General features: G+C 34.5%; 1 protein-coding gene across 1 annotated transcript in view; it reads left to right on the top strand.

Annotated features, from left to right (window-relative positions):
* Window positions 1-17,284, top strand: part of LRP1B (LDL receptor related protein 1B) — a 1,620,129-nt gene that overhangs the window by 759,447 nt on the left and 843,398 nt on the right. Inside the window, exons 8-11 of the mRNA XM_045066491.1 lie at window positions 858-1,080; window positions 4,386-4,557; window positions 6,878-7,021; window positions 13,808-14,044. Coding sequence (XP_044922426.1) covers window positions 858-1,080; window positions 4,386-4,557; window positions 6,878-7,021; window positions 13,808-14,044 — 776 coding nt within the window. The remainder of the gene's footprint in view (window positions 1-857; window positions 1,081-4,385; window positions 4,558-6,877; window positions 7,022-13,807; window positions 14,045-17,284) is intronic.

The following is a 17,284-nucleotide window of genomic DNA, read 5'->3' as shown; positions in this document are numbered from 1 at the left end:
AAGGTAATTTAGTCTCCTGAGTAGGTAATCTTGTTAAAATATTGTCAGGTTAACTGAAATTGATTTGTGTTTACTAAACATAGTGAATACTAATCAAACATTAGACACTGAGGTGTTGGGAGGTATTTAAACCTTTGATAGACACTATTAGTGTTTCACGGAAGGATTATTTTTTGTCTTGGAGGTCAACATTGCTTTTTAGTTTGTTCTTTCAAATAAAGAGAAAATGAGGAGTAATGGCCTGCATTTGCTTTATGAAATTTTGTGGTTTGGGAATATTTGGGAGAATTTGGGATTGGTTTTGGGGGGATTATTTATGTTTTATTTCCTTTTCTACAAACACCACATTTGCTTTTCCATCTGCTTAATTCCATTCCAGGTTTGCTATTCTCTACCACTCATAGCATCATTGAGCTCCACATAATGGCTTTTATAAGAGACAGACATTACTAGGCAATTTGAAAAGCAGGTTGAAGATAAAGCCTGATAGCTCACGTGCCCTGGGCTGGTGACTTGGCTCACTTCCAAAGCTTATACCAAATGGGCTGCGTGCATTCCTGTGGTGTCTGTGTATCAGCTCTATGAGGCTTAAAGAAACATTTCCCCTAATACAATAATAAACCCACCATAATCATCCATTTTGGGGAAATTTTACAGTTGTTGGTTAACCTGCTCCCTTATGCCCTGCAATATTCATTAGCAGATTTCTCTGTTTATGAGTGATATTATATGGAAATGGTTATGGGAAGCTAACAGATGTAACCACTGAAGTAAATTAGAAGGAAAAGTTCTGTTTTTTACAGATGGTTGTATTGAATATGCTCCCCCCCCTTTAACATTTAGTTTTCTTTCAACAGAAAACTTTTCTTTACTGACTACGGGAATGTGGCCAAAGTGGAGCGATGTGACATGGATGGGCTGAACAGAACAAGGATAATTGATTCAAAGACAGAGCAGCCAGCTGCACTGGCACTAGACCTAGTCAACAAATTGGTTTACTGGGTAGATCTTTACTTGGACTGTGTGGAAGTGGTGGACTATCAAGGAAAAAACAGACATACTATCATTCAAGGCAGACAAGTAAGTACAATTTTGTTAGAAAATGCAGCTAAGGTGATAAAATGAATGGCGTCATACTAGCAAGAAGACCTAAAATTTGAATTGGAATGTTGAAAATTTCTTATGAAGTCAAGCTGCAAAGGGTCGTAAAGATTGTGATGTATTTCCAATATGGGAGAATGTTCTTTTCACAGTGCATTCCATAATGCCTCTGACTTCCTCCTTTGCTCTATTAAAAGCAAAGCACACAAAACAAAAGGCAACAAAAATAAAATAAAAACAATAAGCAAAAGCAAAAGTCCCACACTTGCAAGAAAAGAATTAGGATAAGACAGATGTTTTGACCTATTAAAAATAAAACTTACTAAAATATAATTTAAATAGTTTATTTATAAGGAGCTATACTATCCTCTATCCCATGTGACCTTCGAGATACTGTGCTAACAAAAGCAAATGACTGCTCAGAAAAATAGTTTTATTATTTTCAAAGGTTGAACTAAATTTTGCCTTTTGATATATTCAAGTGCTTCTTAGAATGAGAATTCTGTGAAAGTCACAGAGGTCAAGATCTTTCCCATCTGTATAGTTTTTGCCTTACTGAATTACAAGGTTTTGCAGATAACACTCAATAGACACTTAAAGGAGATCTCTAAGTAGAAATAAGCTTATTTGCTAATGTACTTTCTCAAATTCAATTTTACCTCAGTGATTGCACTAATTTCTTGTGAGATTCTTATTATATGGAGACGAAATATGTGAATCCATTTTCTTTCTTTTGCAATCCAAGATAAAAGTATTCTGTAATGATCCCTTAAAGTTACCTTCCCTTTCTAATCAGTTTTAACAAAAATTCTTTTTCCTTCTTTGACAGACAAACAAATGCACCAAGCTGGGAATAAAAATAAATAAATAAATAAATAAAATAAAAAAAGAAAAAAAGAAAGGTTTGCAATATTAGAGATGAGGCCAGTTATATCTTTCATTCTTTTGCCTAAAAAACTTAATTTCTTTGAAAAGCCTTAGTTATGACTTTTAGAGGATCTAATCTCTAAAATGATTATGATAGGTCATCTTTTTACCTACATGTAATTAAAACTCTAAACTTTGAAACAAGGATAAAAATTCAAATAATTTTCCTCCTGATTACTTTAAAAAAGTTTTCTAATGTTTGGTTTTCAATTGTTCATTTTTTTCGCTTCTTTTCTTTCTTTCTTTTTTTTTTTTTTTTTCTGATTCCCTAAACATATGCTTACTGGGCCACTAAGTCATCCAACACAGATACATTTTTTTCTAAATATCTGGGCTGTAGGCAGAATGGTCTAGCCACAACTCTAACTCCTCCCGCCTGTGTCAGGAGTAGCAGAGCAGGCAACAGTGTACTTACTTTATGGAAAACAGTCTCTTCTGAAGGAAGGAACAGGGACATTGAGTACAATTTCATCTTTACTGTGTGAACATCTTTTCTTCCCTGCCCAATTGTCCCTTCTGTGGCTGTGCTTTTCCCTCTTGGGTGTGGATTGGCGATTATGTAAAGAGCAATGTAGGTATGCCACAACCATACTCCCAGATGATTGGCTCCAAACTTTGGGCAAAACAGGCATGAGATTAATTGTGATGGAAAAATTGAGTTTACTTGCAATTTTTATAAGGAAACAGTTTTGCTCAAGTCAAATTTGGGTTTGGATTTATCTAGGGAATATGATGTCAGCTTATGTGCAAATGATATTAGTAAATGAACACATGACACCCCCACCCCTTGCCTCTGGCACATGCACCTGTGCATGCACACACACTCACACTCCCACTCACATGCGCGCTTGTGCGCGCACACACACACACACACACACACACACACTGGGGAATGACCCTTACGCTGGAAAACATTATTTGGGTTTTATTTTGGGCTCCTCATTAATTCCTATCTTACATTTCTCAATTGGTTAAGTGTCTGCTTTTGGCTTAGGTCATGATCAAGGTCCTGGGATGAGCCCCCAGTCTGGCTCCTTGGTTAGTGGGATTCGCTTCACCTTCCTCCTCTGCTCCTCCCCCCACCTTGCTCTCTCTCTCCCTCTCTCTCTCAAATAAATAAATAAAATACTAAAAAAAAATAAATTCCTACAATCAAACCGTACATACTTTTCAAATTCTCTTAACTATAAATCTATACTAAAAGTACCATATAATGCCAAAGAATTGTGAAAGATTTTTCCAACAGAATCTCTACAGCAAATCAAATTATAACCCCACCCCACCCTGACACAGAAACATTTTAAATTAACTATAATAGGAGGAAAAAGCATTGTACTTAGCATGTATGAGAAAATGAGCCAACTCAATCTTCCTCTGCTTTACTCAAAACTTGCCATGACTGCAAGATGTCCATCCCTCCACTCAATTCCCTGGACCTCTGCCTTGGAGAGTTATATTGTTCAAGTGCCATTAGTTACATTTTCAGTATGAATAGGCTTTAGAAACATGTGATTTCTGAGTAAAGTGCTGTCTTTAGCAAAAAAAAAATATTCCAAATACATAGTTTCATTATTTATTATTTGCCATTCTGGGACAAGTATTCATCTAAATGTAACTAGTGGCTTAAAAAAGTGGGATTTAAGGGGCGCCTGGGTGGCTCAGTGGGTTAAAGCCTCTGCCTTCTGCTCAGGTCATGATCCTAGGGTCCTGGGATTGAGCCCCGCATTGGGCTCTCTGCTCCGTGGAGATCCTGCTTCCTCCTCTCTCTCTGCCTGCCTCTCTGCCTGCTTGTTATCTCTCTCTGTCAAATAAATAAATAAAATGTTTAAAAAAAAAGTGGGATTTTATATATATATATATGTATATATATATACATATATATATATATATATATATATATTTTGAACTTATAAATTTTAAAGGTGTTTTCTCATCAGTCTTTACATAGCCAGAGCTATACTTTAGATTTTGTATCTCCTGATTATATGAACAAGCAGTCCATAAAAAAATCTCAAATTTTATATAACACTGCCATAAGCGTCTTATGGAGTATGCTTGGAAGTTTTGTTCTCACTTGCCTTTGAAAAGTAGCTACTAAACATGTTTTCTTAATGAACCATGAATAAAATTCTCCACACATTTGGAACTGCTTTATCTACTACTGCATAATATTTTCTTTTCAGAGAAAAAATTTAAATTAGTGAAATGTTTAATTCTTTGAGAGAAAATAAATGATGATATGTGTGTGACTCTCCTACTATGGGAATTTTCCCACAGTAGTAAATAGCAATCAGTTTTTCTTTCAAGTTGAAAGCAGCATAATTAAAAATCATAGTTATTTTTGCCCCTCCATATAGGTCAGACATCTTTATGGCATAACTGTGTTTGAAGACTATTTATATGCAACCAATTCTGATAACTTCAATATCATAAGGATAAACCGATTTAATGGCACAGATATTCATTCATTAATTAAAATGGAAAATGCTCGAGGAATCAGAATTTATCAAAAAAGAAGTCAACCAGCAGGTAAGACACAAGACTTCTTCATTGCCTTTAAAATGGTGGGCTGAATGGGCTATGGTCCTTGTACTTTGTATGGAATTAAGGTGGGTGAGTCATAAATTCTTTTGATAGCAAAAGTGTACATGTCTGCTTGATAAAATGGAATAGCACTCCCTGCACAAGTCTAAATGACAAATTGTTCAGTTCCTAGTGAATTGTTTCTACAACCACAGAATTGAAATGATGGCTAGATTTAGATTCAGGAAAGAGCTTTCAATCATAATGTGTGTAGACAGATGCTAAGATGCTAAAGTTTTTTGTTTGTTTGTTTGTTTGTTTTTGGTATCATTTTGGAAGACATTTCAAATCAGGTGACTCTTACAGTATCTACCCAGTTTTATTGCAGTCATTTTGATCTCTTAACTTACCCTAGTTATTCTTTGATACAAATTAATTTAAAAAATAACTTTTAATGAGAGGTTGTAATGTTTCTAATTATTTCTTAAAGACACAAACTAGTTATTTTTGCAGAGTAAGTTAGTGATCCTTGTTCATCAATACAATTTATGTTCAATTATATATAGAATAATGTGACATACAAGAATAACCAACCCCAAATTTTCATCCCTTTTTTGTGCTTCAAATTGAAACTACTTTAGAATTATTGAAATATTAACATAGATTTAGTTGAGACAATGTATTTTCACAAATCTCTTTACAGTACATTTAAATTTGGAGTTCTGTAAGTAACCTTATTAGAGTTTGGTGTTAAGATTTATTTATTTGTCAGTTATTCATTGACCATTTACTGTGTATCAGAAACTATTGTATAGGCATTATTGTATAGACACAGCAGTGAATAAAAGAGCTGAAAAATTCTTGCTTATATGAGATTTGCATCCCAGCAGAGAAAACATAATTTTAAAATGATCAAGTAAATTATTATTATTTTAGAAGATTAGGAGTGCTATAGAGAAAAATAAAGCATAGAGGAAGTCTCAGGTTTTAGGGTGGTTTGAAATTTCATATTGAATGGTCAGAGGAAGACCCACTGAAATAATGAAATTAAATGAAGACTTGAAATAATTGAAGAAGTAAGGCACAGCCATGGCAGGTAAAGAGATCAGCAAACAGAAAACCCATGCAGAAGAACATGCTTAGATTTTTCAAGGAATAGCAAGGAGACCTGTGTGTCTAAAGCAGAATGAAAAAGGGAAAAACAGGTAGAAGAATGAGGCTGGAGAAACAAAGGAGGACTCTAATAAGTAGGGCCCTAGAGATAATTCTAGAACCTTCTCCTTACATTTTTATTGAGATGAGGAGTCCTCAGGAAGCATTAAGCAGAAAAATCTCATGATATGACTGACTGTTTAAAGGAATCAGTATGGCTACTGTGTTGACAATAGGCTATGGGAGACAAGAGTGGGGGTTAAAGAGCTTTTCATTTAGAAAATCAGGAATACAAAACAAACATGTCACAATTTTTAAAAGCATAACTGTTTATTAAATTAAAAGAAAATTGCCATGTTATTTGTCACAATTTCAAGTGTTGATCATAAAAGAAATATTATAAAAGTATATAAAATATTACTGATACTATTCCAAATAGCTTTTTTTTCTTTAATTCATCTTTTTCTCATTCTCTTCACACAGTACTTTTCCTTTTCTTTTTTCCTTCTCTAACTTCTACACTTGTGAAATGTCCTTCTATGTCTTAATCTCCACATGTAAACTAGCATACTCCTTTTGAAATTTATGTGTGCACACACACACATTCACTTTGTGGTAGAGTTCTCAAAATGGCAGTGGACTCAAAACTTAAAAAAAAAAAAATGTCTCAGGACTTCTCAATAAAGATATTTACTGAATCCTATATCTTCTAGGTTAAGTGCCCATATAATGGATTATTTCAAAAGAAATACTTTCTCTGCTTAATGACCTAACCTGGCATATTTTTACAGTTATCTTTTTATATTTATAAGAAACATGTATTTTTATTTTTATTTTTTCTCTGCAATGCAGAAATATGTAGTTTGAAAAAGAACAAGCATGCATCTAAAAAATCATATAACATATTTTACTTACATGTAAACAGTTTAAATTCATATAAAAACAGAATTGTTTTCTTAACCATATTTTTAGGAGGACTTTGGCAAATTCCCACCTCTATTTCTGTGAGGTTAAAACTCTTTTTCCAATTGATTATGGTAATAAATAGCTGGGTATAAAGATTTGTGGTAGGATTCCCTCTCCTTGCACTGCAAACGTTTCAACATACCGCTGATGTTCATAATTATCTTGTCTTTGGAAATTTTCAAGTGTGCTGTTTTTTTATTTCTCATAGTCAGAAGCCATGCATGTGAAGTGGATCCATATGGAATGCCCGGGGGATGCTCACACATCTGTCTACTCAGCAGCAGTTACAAAACACGGACCTGTCGCTGCAGGACCGGCTTCAACTTGGGAAGTGATGGCAGGTCGTGCAAAAGTATGTTGATAAAATCAAACATTTTGCCAGCAGCCTCTGCTTCAGAATAGATTTTTTGTTTATTAATTAGCAACATCAACATCAGCAATATTGTAAGACTTCAACAGGTGAAATTTGCCTGCAAAATGTACCAGCTATTTTTCTCAGTATTCAGGGGTTTTTTGTTTGTTTTGTTTTGTGATAATATGAATGAGAAACTGAATCAGGCTATAGAATCATTAAATTTATGGATCCCTGGGAAACATATTTTAGGAAGATCCTTTCCCTAATTCCTTAAAGAAAGTTTTTGATCTAATGATCCTGAGTATTTGGTTGACCATATTTTCTGTTACATGAATTAAGAAGTTGCTTCTAGTAATAGGTGTGTTGTTTAGTCCAACAGAAATCCACATAAAATAACGTTTCATCTTATCCAGCATCACTGGGGAGTGAAATTCATTTCATTATTTAATTTTCCAGGTAACTGGAGCTAAACTAATTAAATATCAATCTCTTTAACAATTTTATTGAAAAGCTTTCTAACAGACATACCTTTGTTTTATTTTTGAAATATGCTGAATAATTTAATTGCTTCTTATTTAAATAATAAATAATTTATACATGACTTTATAAACTTAGATTGTTGCCCCCAAATTAGTTAAGTTTAGGTCTTTACTTGGGTCTTCATAATCACATATAGTGGAATGATCCTTATGGAAATGATGTCCATGTGGAGACTGTTGTCCTTTAAATGTCTCTCAGTACCATAATTTTGAAGTTATGATGACTGCTTTTTACAGTGCCCATTGTGTCTCCATTTTGTTATAGCAATGGCTTTTTATTTCTGCTAGTGTTCCCTCTCTGGTCACTGTCTTGCCATCTCTTTGACTTTCTTGTCATGTGCTTACTGAGGACTATGACATTAGATCACTATTTTGTTAAAATTTTAAGTCTAAATGGTAGCACAAATATTTTTAAATCAATAATCCAGGAGGCTCCACTTTGATAATATATATATATATATATATATATATATATATATATATATTAGTATTTTGTTTTTAATTCTAACTTTGTATTAAATGCTGGGTCTCATGATCAAGAGATCCTCTGGATAAATGAGAGAAGCCTCAAGGTGAGTTAAGTTGTGTGTGTGTGTGTGTGTGTGTGTGTGTGTGTGTGTCCAGCCTTTAAACTGGTATGGCAACCACTTGAAAAGTGACGGCATGCCATAAAAAATGCAATCTACACATATATACATACAGATTTGCATGTATGCATACATACATACATACTTTTGGAGGAAAATAGGATCACAGTTGCCTAAATTTCAATCACCCTTAATGTAGTGTATTGATCATGACACATTTACATTAGCAGAGACAATTCTAGTTATTTTAAGCAGGAAAAGATCAAATGCAAATAAATAGGTGCTTACACAATCAGTGAAAATCCTGAAGCAGTCCTCAATCCTCAGAACATCCTTCAAAACCACCACTGAACTACCCTGGCTTAAAACTGAAGACCTGCCACATTCAGAAGCCAGGGCATCAGGAAACCACAAATGCCAATAGTCACTTAAAAAACACATCATTTTTGTCTTTCTCCGCTTGACTTATTTCGCTAAGCATGATACACTCTAGTTCATCCATGTTGTCGCAAATGGCAAGATTTCATTTCTTTTGATGGCTGCATAGTATTCCATTGTGTATATATACCACATCTTCTTGATCCATTCATCTGTTGATGGACATCTAGGTCCTTTCCATAGTTTGGCTATTGTGGACACTGCTACTATAAACATTCTCCCTGATATGAGGAAGTGGTGATGCAACATGGGGGCTTAAGTGGGTAGAAGAAGAATCAATGAAACAAGATGGAATTGGGAGGGAGACAAACCATAAGTGACTTTTTTTTTTTTTTAAAGATTTTATTTATTTATTTGACAGAGAGAAATCACAAGTAGTCGGGAGAGGCAGGCAGAGAGAGAGAGAGAGAGGGAAGCAGGCTCCCTGCTGAGCAGAGAGCCCGATGCGGGACTCGATCCCAGGACCCTGAGATCATGACCTGAGCCGAAGGCAGTGGCTTAACCCACTGAGCCACCCAGGCGCCCCCCCATAAGTGACTCTTAATCTCACAAAACAAACTGAGGGTTGCTGGGGGGAGGGAGGTTTGGAGAAGGGGGTGGGATTATGGACATTGGGGAGGGTATGTGCTTTGGTGAGTGCTGTGAAGTGTGTAAACCTAGTGATTCACAGACCTGTACCCCTGGGGATAAAAATATATGTTTATAAAAAATAAAAAATTAAAAATTAAAAAAAAAAACACATCATTTTAACTGATACCCAGGAATTTCCACAACTTGCACCATGACTATTAGCTCTAGAAATTTACCACAACTGATAGTTTCCTACTGGTAAACAGAACAAAACAACACCCTCTTCCTTGTGCTTGATAAAACTCAAAGGAAGAACACTAATGTGGAAAAATTCAATTTCTCCTCCAGATAAAAACCAATAGAAGTAACAAAAGGCACCTTCATTTCCATATTATAAGCATGAGTTAATAGATCTTATTTTAAGTACTTAACACCAGGCCCTTTGCTCTATGAGTATCTGTGAACCGTAATTTTTAGTTTCAGTTGTCTATCATACAAGAAAACACACTAGAAGAAACTTTAAAGTAGGTGTTGAATAACTAAAATAAGTGTCTTAAGTAAACAATGGGAAAATTGTTTTTTTCTTATTTAAAACACAGGCATCTGGGTGGTTTAGTAGGTCATGCATCTGACTCTTGGTTTTGGCTCAGGTCATGATCTCAGGGTTGTGAGATTAAGTCCTGGCTGGCTCTCTGCACTCAGTGGGGAGTCTTCTTGAGATTACCACCCTGCATCCACCCTCCACTATTTGCACTAAACAAACAAACAAATAAATAAATAAATTCTTATAAAATATGAAAAACAAAGGGCATACATATATACATTAAACCAATGAAATACTAGATTTATCAATTACCAATGAAAATGTCAATTAAAAAGAAATGTTAGCTGGACGCCTGGGTGGCTCAGTCCATTAAGCATCTGCTTTCTGCTCAGGTCATGGTCCCAGGATCCTGTGACTGCGTCCCGCATCATCTGGCTCCTTGCTCAGTGGGAGGCCTGCTTCTCCCTCTGCCTGCTGCTCCCCCTGCTTGTGTGATCTTTCTCTCTGACAAATAAATAAATAAAATCTTTAAAAGAAAAAAAATCATTAACAGATTGAGTATGGTGAAACTAGTATTCTTATACATTGTTAATAGAATTGGAAATTGATATCACTGTTGAAAAGATATTTGAGGGACGCCTGGGTGGCTCAGTTGGTTAAGCAGCTGCCTTCGGCTCAGGTCATGATCCCAGCGTCCTGGGATCGAGTCCCACATCGGGCTCCTTGCTCCGCAGGGAGCCTGCTTCTCCCTCTGACTCTGCCTTCCACTCTGTCTGCCTGTGCTCGCTCTCACTCTCTCTCTCTTACAAATAAATAAATAAAATCTTTAAAAAAAAAAATAAATAAAAAAAAAAAAAAGAAAAGATATTTGATAAAATATTTAAAAAAAACATAAAACTAAGTTTTAAGTATCCTTAAAGAAATTATCCTTCTTTTGACTGAACAAATTCATTGTAAATGTAATTTGTAATAATAAAAACCCAGAGACAATCTAAATATCTGACAATAGGTAAGCAGCTGACTATATCGTTGCCTCTTAATGCCTCTTAATAATTTCAATGTTGTCATTGAAAATAATGTTTTAGGGTGCAACTGGGTGACTCAGTTGGTTAAGTGTCTGTCTTCAACTCAGGTGTGATCTCAGGGTCCTGGGATTGAGCCCCAAATTGAGCTCCCTGTTTAGCAGGGAGTGTGCCTCTCCCGCTCCTTTACTCCTGCTCTCTCTATGTCAAATGAAATAAATAAAATCATTTGGAAAAAAGGAAATAATGTTTTGAAGACTTTAATGACAATTAGATATTATTTTTTTAAATGAGATACTGAAGTGTATATAGGATTCCTATTTTTATTTTTGTTTTTTTAAGATTCCTTTTTTTAAAAAAGATTTTATTTATTTATTTGGCAGAGATCACAAGTAGGCACAGAAGAAGGCAGAGAGAAAGGGGGAAGCAGGCTCCCTTCTGAGCAGAGAGCCCGACGTGGGGCTCGATCCCAGGACCCTGAGATCATGACCTGAGCTAAAGGCAGAGGCTTCAACCCACTGAGCCACCCAGGCACCCCAGATTCCTTTTTTTTTTAAGATTTTTATTTATTCATTTGAGAAACAGAGAGAGAGAACATGAGCGGAGGGGAGAGGAAGAAGCAGACTCCCCACTGAACAGAGAGCCAACAGGGACTAGATCTCAGGACCCTGAGGTCATGACCTGAGCTGAAGGCAGATGCTTAACAATGTGAGCCACCCAGGGATCCCTAAGATTCCTATTTTTATTTTTTATACTATTTTTAATTTTCTTTAAGATTTCTGTTTTTAAAAAACAGAAATATTTATGCATATAAAGTTGGTATAAATGTTAATTTTCAAATAAATCACTACTTTTAAATAATATGTGATATTATTTAAAAAAAATACTCTTGAAAGTAGGTGGACACTGAAAGACTATGAGGGCAATGAGGAAGAAGGATGTTAATATTCTTCATCAGTAATTCCATTTCTAGAAATGTATACTTAGAGATCATCTAAGAAAATGTATAAAATGCTAGGTTGGAGAAAAACATGCTTATCTCAGTATTATTATAATAATGAAAAGATAAAACCAATTGGGAACAGTTTGACAAATTATCATATGCTGACTATACTGAAAGAATGAATGTAAGGCTTAAAATAATAGGTCAACATAGAACATAATTTTGATGCTAAGATTTGATAATAAAAGCAGAATATAGAATTGAGCTTCTTCTTCTACATAATTAATTGTGCATTAGAAAAATAACTAAATTAATTAAGTTTGAAATAGTCACATGAAGGAATACAATATAACAGTGGAAATATGTGAACAATGACTATAACAACCATGGGTAATATTACAGGTATAATAAGAACAAAATTAATTCACAGAAGAATTCACACATGCAATTCAAACATGCAAAATCAAACAATGTACTGTTGGGAAATACATGTACTATATGTACTAAAACTTGACAAAATACATGATAAAATAATCAGGATATTGGATGTCTTTGGGATGAAAGGGGAATAAGAAAATAAAGAGTGGAGAATTGGTTTAGGGCACATGCATACCTTTCAGTATTCTGGAAATATTTTTAAGATCTCTGCCAGATGCATGAAATTTGTTTCTTTTAAATATACTAAAATATAATAAATATCAGCTTATATACATTTAATATTCAGTAACATAAATTTTAAAAGAAAGTGAGAGAAAGAAAATATTTAAACGGACAGTATTGTTTGTATTGAGGGTATTGAGTTTATAAGTAATTGCTCATCTTTTTCCTCTTTTTTCTCCAAATTTTTTATAGTTTAATTATCTTGCTTTGCTAAGAATCTCACTTATGGTACTGTTACCCAATTATAATTGAGTTATTTGTATCCTCATTTATACTAAAACTCAGTACGTTTTCCCTTTTATATAAAGTATTTTCTTCATGGGGCACCTGGGTGGCTCCGTGGGTTAAAGCCTCTGCCTTTGGCTCGGGTCATGATCTCAGGGTCCTGGGATCAAGCCCCGCATTGGGCTTTCTGCTCAGCAAGGAACCTGCTTCCCCCCACAATATCTGCCTACTTGTGATCTCTCTCTCTCTGTCAAAAAAATAAATAAAATCTTTTTAAAAAAAAAAAGCATTTTCTTCAAATGGTATAAACTAAACTGAGTCAATTGCTCTAGAAATTAAAGAGCACAGTGTGTTTTTCCACATGAAAGTCTGAAGGAGTCAATTCACTAGAAAAAACTACAATTGATTTTCGTGCACCCGAATGTTTATAGCAGCAATGTCCACAATAGCCAAACTATGGAAAGAACCTAGATGTCCATCAACAGATGAATGGATCAAGAAGATGTGGTATATATACACAATAGCTTATTAACCTGATAAATAGTTTTTTGTTTGGAGTTTTTGTTTTTGTTTTGTTTTGTTTTGTTTCATTTTTGATAAGGGCTGTGTTGTACATCAGAGTTACTGGCAGACAACATCAACCTCTTACATTCTAATTAAGATGTAAAGAAAAAAGTGAAGCTATAACTGGCATTTTATTTCATTTCTTAAAAAAATAAATAAATCACTTGTTTAGACATATGTAATATATTCTCCTGCACGTTTGTGATACTGTGTGATTCTATTTGTTTGCTTTTGACAGCCTTAGACTCAAACTCTGAGGCAGGGTGTTCTAAATACTCTGAAGTTTTTAGCATTGTCAGACATAATGAATGCTACAGTTAGTATCTACAGAATGTGTTAGATGGATTGTAATGAATTGTAAAATTAAATGTGCTGGATGTTTTAATAAATGTCCATTTTACTATTACCAGTTATCCAATGATCTGTCATGTTTTTGCTATACAGACAGTTATAGACAAAAGAATAATTAACTAAATATAACCCATTCACGGAAGTAATTTCTGTCTTAATTAAAGTAATGCAATTAGCTGGACTTCTTGCATCAAGATACATTTGGCATATTTTAGAGTTTAATTTTTGGTATTGAATTTAAAAAACGCTAATTGTGCCAGTTAATTAAACAGTGGCATTCTGCAGTGTAAAGAAGATTAGACAGCCTCAGTTGTTTGTGTTTGTAATCTTTCTTCTGCAGGACCGAAGAATGAGTTGTTCCTCTTTTATGGGAAAGGACGCCCAGGAATTGTTAGAGGAATGGACTTGAATACCAAGATAGCTGATGAATACATGATCCCCATAGAGAATCTGGTAAACCCTCGTGCTTTAGATTTCCACGCAGAAACCAATTATATCTACTTTGCTGACACCACCAGTTTCCTAATTGGCCGGCAGAAGATAGATGGCACAGAGAGAGAAACCATCCTGAAAGATGGTAAGTGACAGTATGTAGTATTAACACCAAACTGCCCTGGGATACGGCGCTGTAAAAGGATAAATCCAACATATGTCAAACTCACTTCAAGCAGAACCTAAAAACTTACTGTTGATTTAAAAATAGTTGTTGATTTAATTTTCTCAGTAACATTATTTCTGTTTTTCACATATTAAAACCTCCATGATAAAATTGAACTTGGAATTGTCAACCACATTTTAAACATTACGGGAATTAAATTAAGCTACTTATTCACCTTCATGGAAAATGTAGATTTACAATTATATGTTTATAGTGCTATATGGCAGAATATAAGATTTAACAGGACATTAGAGACTTGTGTAATATTTGATTTTTACTAGGCTATTGGTCATGTCATTCAGAGTGCCTTAAAAATATCAATGTCCCCAATGTCATTGCATTTCTTGCATATTGTTTATTACTTTGTAAATCATTTAAACTGACTTCTCTGGAGTTGCCCTTGAAATATCTGTATTCACAGAGAAACTTGTTTATATCTAGTTTTACTTATAAATATTTATATGCAAGACTATATTTTCAAATTGCCTACATATGCCTATACTTTTTTAAAACAGTGTATTTTATAAATTTCATGGCTTAGGAACAACCAATTAAGTAACACAATAATATAGCTTTGGTATAAATAGACAATATTTTTAATAATCAAGCAAACCAAATATTTGACTACTACTCAGTCACCTTTAGACATGTTCAGTAATGATTCTGGGCCTGTTTAGTCACGTACACAATCTGTTCACTTCTCAAATATTTTAAAAATCCTTGATTTAGAGAACATTAATTATATGTTTATTAGCTGAAAAACACTGTGCTAGCTATCTTAGGAGAGAAAAGGAATATTAGAAAGTGGCTACTGCCTTTAGAGAGTTCATAATCTACCTTTGGAGAGAATATAAATGAACAAAAAATGTAAATGCTTTGCAACATTTAATTTAATTAAATTCAAATCAGACCTAAAGAAATACATGGTTATTGGAGAATGTCCATGTAATGGATCACCACAGGGAGGAAGAGAGGTGTTTATGTGAGTGTTCCTGGAAAACTTTGTGTATAGAAGGTATTTGGGCTAGATCTTAAAGGAAGAATGTTGAAAAGTGGGGGAGGATATTTCAGCCACCAGGAATTCCATAGAAAAAAGAAAAAGAAATCAAGTACTAGAGAAAGAGGATGAAAGGGACATTATGTAGATCGTTACAGGATGTTTTGGTCATAGGGAATAGGGTCAGAGGAGCAGTGGAAAGTGAGAGGTCATGAAATGAAAGACCCAGAATGTGAAGTGAATGGGCTTGGAGGAAATTCTGACCAGCTAAGAGGCAGGAAATGCTTCTGAGCCAAAGAATAACATGACTGAAAAGATATTTTAGGAGAATCAATCTGGTGGTGGAGGGCAGAATGGAGCAGGGAGGAAGGAGAGAAAATAAAAGCAGATACAGACTGAAATTAATTACAGCATGAGTGGTAATGAGTGGCGGTCTCTCCTGACTTGGTGGGATGAGGAGATTATTCATTCAATTCAGATTCATTTTAAATCAAACCTTGAATGATAAAATGTACACTTCCCACATGTGACAAATGAAGTGTTAAAATGAAAAATATCCTTGATTTTGTTGTTGTTGTTTATAGTTTACTGTTTAAGACAATCTAAGACCACCATGACTTTTTAGAGCTAATTAGAGTTACGATTTTCAAGAGTTAAGATTTAAGTTAAGAGTGAAACTTAAATTGGAAGTGACAGTGGCCATCTGCCTACTTTTCTCTGTCATGTGATTTCAGGTGCTAGAAGATGGACAATTTTAGGACAATAGACTTGCACATTCTCTGTAAGCAGGTACATTTGGATTGCTCTGATTTTGATCTAGAAATTTTCACGAAGGACTGAAATGTAACATGGAAGGTTCTTGGTTTCGTTTCAAAAAGTGTCAGTTCCTGTGCTGTGACTGAATGTTCCAGCTAATAATCCTAACTTTGATAGCCATATCTTATCAGTGACATTGGTTGGTCTTTGCATTTATTTCATCACAGCAACAGGGATCAGTTCTAATAGCTACTTGACTGCCAGGCACATCTGTACAGTGTTGCTTTGGCAGAATGAAGGTTATGAGAACATTTTGTAGATTTCACACCTGAAATATACTTAACATTTTGATATTCCTATGCAAGGACAGCTTCATATCTTTTTGTTAATCTTTTTTTCTTACCGGGAGGAAAGGTGGAGATTAACAATAGACATTATAAGATTAACATGTCAAAACAAAAGTTGCATTTGGAAAATGACAACTTATCATTCTTGAAATCAGTAAAAAAAAATGAAATTCTATGTGTGTTCACTAATTTAGCTAGGATAGGGGCGCCTGGGTGGCTCAGCGGGTTAATTTAGCTAGGATATCCACCCTTCACCCTGAAGACTGGGAGGTAATGCTGGCTTGACAAATTATTTTGTAAGCTTGGTAGAAATTTTGAGTCTTAGATAAATTTGTACAGTTTGAAGTACAAGGCTATAAAGATTTTGCTGTTTGTAAATAAAACATTAATATCTTGGACATCTTTTATGTAAGCTTAGATCCTTTCTATAAAGAAAGAAAAACACCAACAGCATTTCTAAAAAGGCCCACCTCTATTCATTCTTTGACTTTTTTTTCCTCTCAGAAATTTATGGAAAACTTCCTAAAGGTGGTATATCCTATGGTCTGTAGAATCTTGTAGGCTAAAACAGGAGTTAAATAAAAGATAAAGGAAAATTTTCCCATTGAGATACTTACATCTATCTCAGTAAGTACTGAAAACGTCTAGGAAATGAAGACATATTAGCAACTTAATTAAAATAGACTTCTGTAAAGACAAAGCATTTCCAATCTGTAAGTTTTTTATTCTCTGGAATTTTTGCCATAATTTTTGTAAAATTTTTACTGTTTCTTTTTTTTTTTCTTTTAATCATCTTTTAATTTTTTTTTAATTTTTTATTTTTTATAAACATATATTTTTATCCCTAGGGGTACAGGTCTGTGAATCACCAGGTTTACACACTTCACAGCACTCACCAAATCACATACCCTCCCCAATGTCCATAATCCCACCCCCTTCTCCCAAACCCCCTCCCCCCGGCAACCCTCAGTTTGTTTTGTGAGATTAAGAGTCACTTATGGTTTCTCTCCCTCCCAATCCCATCTTGTTTCATTGATTCTTCTTCTACCCACTTAAGCC

The sequence above is a fragment of the Mustela putorius genome, unplaced genomic scaffold (assembly GCF_011764305.1).
Source record: "Mustela putorius furo isolate JIRA1106 unplaced genomic scaffold, ASM1176430v1.1 tig00003867_pilon_pilon_pilon, whole genome shotgun sequence".
In the NCBI taxonomy this organism is placed as follows: domain Eukaryota; kingdom Metazoa; phylum Chordata; class Mammalia; order Carnivora; family Mustelidae; genus Mustela; species Mustela putorius.
Note: the sequence above shows the minus strand (reverse complement) of the source record. Positions and strands in the feature narration are given on the sequence as shown.